The following is a 5,623-nucleotide window of genomic DNA, read 5'->3' as shown; positions in this document are numbered from 1 at the left end:
TTAAAAATATCGTGATAAAATCGAAATCGTGAAATAAAATTAAAAAAATCGTGATTTTATTTTTTTGCCATATCGCCCAGCCCTACGCACGCGCTCATTCGGGAGAAGCACCGGTGAGATATCGGCTCTGTAGCGCATGTGTGAAGCATGCCTACCTGTCAGCATTTATCATCCATCTGTAGGAGATCCACCCGGTAAGAAGTGACTTTGTATGAGCGCTAGAATGTCAGCGATCAATTACTTCCTGTTTGCTGTGGGAACTGAGCGCGTGTTTCGCAGTTGTTTGTGTGTACTTCAGGTACCGTCAGAATTTTCGTTTTCATGCACTTTAATGTTTAACCTGCTGGTGTACGGTGTAACTTTGGTAAATTTATAATGTGACGTTTTTAAACAATGTAATTACTTGTTGCTAATGTTAATTTAAAGTAACTCTTAAATAAAAAAAGCAGGATTTGATGTATGAACTTAAATTTAAATGTAATTAAAATAAAGTACATGAATTCACTGTAAAATTAGGGAGCTTGCCAATTAATTGAAGCACTTAAAATTATATTTATTGCCATTATTATGTGTGTTTTAAGGTTTTTACCTATTGACTGTTGACTGACCAAATGGAAAAATGATAAATATTGGAAAAATAATCTCAAGTGACAGTCTGAGTAAATCAGCCTTCAATTTTGGATGCTCAGCCCTTTTCAAGTGAGGGAAAAGTGCACAAAAAATTAGGTCAATTTTGAGAGAGGCTGTAAAACATTATATTCATCATCGTTTGGTGTGATGTTCTTTTGGAGGTAGATAGCTGTCACCACTTGACTTATTCAATTTTTGTTCTGTTGTTTACAACAATTCTGCACTAAGTAGTGTCACTGCTGATCATGTTTACTATTGTTAACATTGAATTTGACAGATAATTCCAATTCAGTAGTTGTCAATGTTGTCAAAGACAGTATTACTGATTTCAGCAATGTTGCACAAAAGTGTCGATAATTTGTTGCACAAAATAAGAAAAGTTGTTTATTATGATTGTGTTTAAGCTAAAAAAGATAAATGGGGATATATTTTCCCCAAAAACACGTTCTTCTATATAATACTAGTTATTAGAGAGGATTTTTACCAATTATCGCAGCATCACGATATTATCGTTATCGTGAGCCATGTATCGCGTATCGTATCGTGAGGTACCCAGTGATTCTCAGCCCTTAATGATAACTCAAGAATAAATGAAGTGACATCTCATGTTTTATCAAAACGTCATTAGCTTCCGAGTCTGAGATGTTAGGGTGTGTAAAGGGCGTGATACTTTTCTTTCCACTATTGAGCAAGAGTTTAATCTGAATGTGATGCTCTGCATTATTAAGATGACCAAAGATCAAAGCTGTAGGACAGGCCTTTTTAGGAACTGGCAGGTTTCCAATGAAGCTACCAAAGCTCTCATTACCTCTGACTGACTGACAGGAGCAGATGATAAAACCCTGTAGAGGCCAAAGACACCAGCTTAAACCAACGCTGGTTTTCACAGAACATCTGGGAAACTTCCAAACAAAAGACTGAAAACCTTTAGTGAAGCGACAGTAGGATTCAGCAATGGAACATGAACACTCTTCTGTCGCACATTGGGGTTATGGAGCTTCCGGTTCACACTACAGTATGATGGATGTTTCCTACCAAAATATTATTGGTTATCATAACTGAGCAGACATTTTTGATAACGAAGGGAGAAACATGTGACTTTTACATCCACATACATACAAAGTCCAAAACAAAGCTGCTAGGAAGTCCAGGTGTAGTAAATGTAACTACACACAAAAAGCTTCTAAAATGTTTGCACATTAAGTTATTTATGTCTAAAGGAAATGCTGTTACAGGAAACAGGGTAATGGTAAACAAGACTTTAGATAAATATGGTAAAGACTGACACAAAGAATGTGAGGCTGGAAGAATCATGTTTCATGCATCTGATCCAGAGGAAAACTAACATCAGACTGGAGCTCCCGCTCATGTCCGAATTCCCTCCCTAACCACTAACTACTAAAAAATCTATATAGTGTGGGACTATCTAGTGCTCTGGATTTTAAAGGAAATTCGGACACGATACTTTCTTTCGTTTTCCTAAACACCGCATATGTCATCACTGATTTCACAAAGGCAAAATGGAATCATTACGAACATTTCACTACGTTTATTTATGACTCCACTGTGTTCTGATGGTGAAAATGTGGATGGTTTATTAAAAAAATACATTTAAACACGCTTTTTTGTTCAGAATTGTTTGACCACAATGCATTGCGGTGTATATTCACTAATCTAGTGAGCATCGATGCACGCTAGTTTTTCGCAAAGACTTCTGGGAAATTTCTAGTACACTCAATTTTGGAATTGGCAGATTCGGACAGCACTAGAAAATGCTGAACGCTCTATATAGTGAGTAGGGGGAATTCGGGCACAGCTTTGGTCTCACCCTCTCTGGGACAGTCTCTTGAATTGAGGGTTCTGAAACATACGAGTTTATTGTGGGGATTTATGGCTGCTGGGACTTCAAAGTCACAACACATAGACAACTGAAAAGTGTTTTTGAAAAGTACTGTTTGCATACTCCTAATATGCACATTTAGCTGAACATGTATCTAAAACTACAAGCGTTTAGTATCTCAGGACAACAAAGCGTCTGAGGGGGATATTAGGAGATATCTGAAAGGACTGCAGGATTGGGAGGGTAACTCAGCACCTCCCTGTTACTGTGCACTCACATTACTCTTGGGAAGAAGCCATGCAATAACAGAAACGCGTCTGTGTGTCAGGGAGACGACAAGCTATATTTAGGTGCACAACACGAGTCCAAAGCTACGAGCACAGTAAACACCGTCATCAATGAGAAAAACAAAGCATTTTACTCATTTGTTCTGTGGAATGACAAATGTTTTACAACTTAGTGTGGTTGAAAAATCGGGCTGCCACAATTAGTCAACTAATCAACGACTAATCAACTATTGAAACAGTCGACGACTAATTTAATAGTCGATTAGATTACTTTTTATTAAATGGAGTTGGAGTGTAGTAAAGTTAAAAGTTATAATGGCATTCTGCTAGCTTTTTGGACTATTTTGGCATTTATTAAGGTTTTTTAGACCATTTTGAAAATTAGCTAATATTTCAGCTACATGCTAGCTATTTTGGCTAATTTAGGCTTTTTTCATTTTTGAGGCTATTTTGGCATTTAGCTAATATTTTAGCTGGCCAACAGCTTTAGCTTTTTTATCTATCAGCTTCAGTCTTTTCATCTATCAGCTTCAGCATCTTAAGCTGCCAAATTCAGCTTACAGCATTCACACTAGCATTATCACAGGTAATGCTATATATGTAGGTATCAGTTAAATTAAAGCTAATGATGGTTAAGATTTGTGCTCTACATCCACTTTGCGCATGACCTTATTAGTCGACTAATCAGAAAAAATAATCGGTGATTAGTCGACTATTAAAATAATCGTTTGTGGCAGCACTACTACAAACAAGGAACACAAACACCTGCTGATCTTTAGGGAACGGTGGTCTTTTGGAGACTGGAGTCTCCTACAGGTTTCAAGTTGATCGTGAAGACATGTCATCCTGGTAACACTGTGTGTCTGTGTTGTTCTTCACCTGAAAAACTACTGCAGTTTTTGGATTGAAACCATATCAATGCAAAGCAGACAGAAGCGAGTTTCCTTGGTATGTTGGGAGTGGGGTCATCTGGACCCCACAAGACAGCGTGCCAAACTTTTTTTTTTTTTATATATATATTTTTGATTTTCACTGGTGTCCGTGGCAGTCAGGAAATCCTGCTCACCTTCATCCACATTTGTCATGGGACGGGTCACAGGTCAATGTAAGGTTTTGGGTCATCTGGACCCCATAAGAGAGCACCAGGGTTAAACGAAGTGACGAGAAACCCAGAACATCTGAGGCCACAGTGACAGGCTGTTAGTGTACATGTGCGACTCAACCAAACAGTAACAAGGGCTTCAGATGAATAATAATAATATAGAAGAAGAGATGAAATGTATCGGAACCGGCTTCTAGTATGTTGCTCTCTCTCTAGAATTCCTCCAGAGGACGGCTAAAATGTGACAACCTCTTACTCTACCTAAAGCAAACTTGTGTCACAGATCCAGTTGGATATGTTGTCAATTCTAATCGATAAATGTGAAATGAAATGATTTCTCAGCGAAAGCTCCGAGCTCCAAACGAACTGGCGCGGTTCAACCCCACTAACGTCGCTAGCAAGCTGCAAGCTAGCTGTGTTAGCCCTTGAGTTCCAGCCCAGCTTTAAGTTTTCAAATGTACGCAGTAGTTTACATGTCACAACTATGTCTACCTAAAGCTAAACGAGCAGAAGCCTCGTGTGGTGAGACAGAGAGTGTTTGACGTCCCGCCGTGACAGCTTTCAGTAGGTAGCGCTGCTAAGTTTGGCTACAGAAATGGGCGAGCCCAATCTGTTGCAGTTAGCCTCGTCCTTCTCCTCTGCTCTTCCACGATTCTGGGTGAAAATCCCGGGGTTCCTACCTCGCCTTCCACAACATCATGGTACGCTGGAGGGGGGTCAAACCCACCCGTTCCAGTCCGCCCGCCGTTTTCCCCGTCTCCGCCGGAGCCCAAGCCGGGGGATGGCCCGCTCTCCATGGGCTCGTATCCATACCCGAGCCCGGGGCTTTCGTTCGTTAGCAGCGCCACTGCCTCGTTGATGTCATTCTTCGCCAGCCGGAGCGCTTTCCTGATCACGTCGGGATCTGGGAACCCCATACAGAGGAGCGTGGTGATGTGCTGCTCCTCCTCGGTCTCCATGTTTCAGGTGTCGCGGGCTCCTGGTTAGTAGTAACGTGGTGTTCGGCGCGGCTCTGTGGCTCTGCACGCCGCCATGTTTACAGTCCGCCGCTGCAACTAGCCTGTCACGATCTGCTTCCCGAGAACAGCGCCGACACAGGTGTTAAGGCGAAAGCTGCACGCGGGGACCCGGAGCAGCCGAATGCCACCGGGCGGAGCGCGCGCGGCGGGAACTCACTGTCAAAACGTTACGATTTGAATCATTTTAACAAGAGAGAGGCAAAATGAAACGAAGTTTACCTCCAAACACTAGAGGAAAAGATTACGCCGATTGATGATGATGATGATGATTATATTTGTCTCTTAAATCAATGTAATTGATAATCTGGCTAAATGTATCTATTTACAAATGCAGAATATTTTAAAAAGCTGATATTAAAGGGGCTATGCCATTATTTTCTTAAGCCTTTCAGAGAAAACTGTGAGTGGGGCGGTCTCACTCTGTGACATCAGCACGTGAGGACCATATACGTATATTCCATGGTGAGGACCTGCTGGTTTTCGTGGGTATGAGAGGGGCTGCTGTTGAGAGTGCAGGTTTTTAGAGGATTATGCAGAAATGCATGAATGGATCAAACTTTAGGGTTTTTTTTAAAGTGAGGAATAAACATTACAAGCACTTAAAAGCTCAAAAAGTGGATTTTGCATGGCATGGCCCCTTAAAATTTTGTCCACATGTAAAGGAAAAAGTTTTGTGCATGTAGTTTGTAGAAAGAGATTTGTGTCTTTTCAATTGTTTTTACTTGTTGAAAAAATGTCTGTAAAA

At 40.7% G+C, this 5,623-nt stretch overlaps 1 protein-coding gene across 4 annotated transcripts in view; it reads right to left on the bottom strand.

The window, feature by feature from the left end:
* The window catches only part of usp24 (ubiquitin specific peptidase 24), a 47,884-nt gene extending 42,866 nt beyond the window's left edge, over window positions 1–5,018 (bottom strand). For 2 of the 4 annotated variants that reach the window (XM_024259168.2, XM_024259169.2), the window contains exon 1: window positions 4,540–5,018. In XM_024259168.2, coding sequence (XP_024114936.1) covers window positions 4,540–4,818 — 279 coding nt within the window. In that variant the 5' untranslated portion in view covers window positions 4,819–5,018. The remainder of the gene's footprint in view (window positions 1–4,539) is intronic. The other 2 variants (XM_024259170.2, XM_036211691.1) reach the window with 2 other exon arrangements.
* Between the last annotated feature and the right edge of the window lie 605 nt (window positions 5,019–5,623).

This window comes from Oryzias melastigma, linkage group LG4 (genome assembly GCF_002922805.2).
Source record: "Oryzias melastigma strain HK-1 linkage group LG4, ASM292280v2, whole genome shotgun sequence".
NCBI classification, from domain to species: domain Eukaryota; kingdom Metazoa; phylum Chordata; class Actinopteri; order Beloniformes; family Adrianichthyidae; genus Oryzias; species Oryzias melastigma.
Note: the sequence above shows the minus strand (reverse complement) of the source record. Positions and strands in the feature narration are given on the sequence as shown.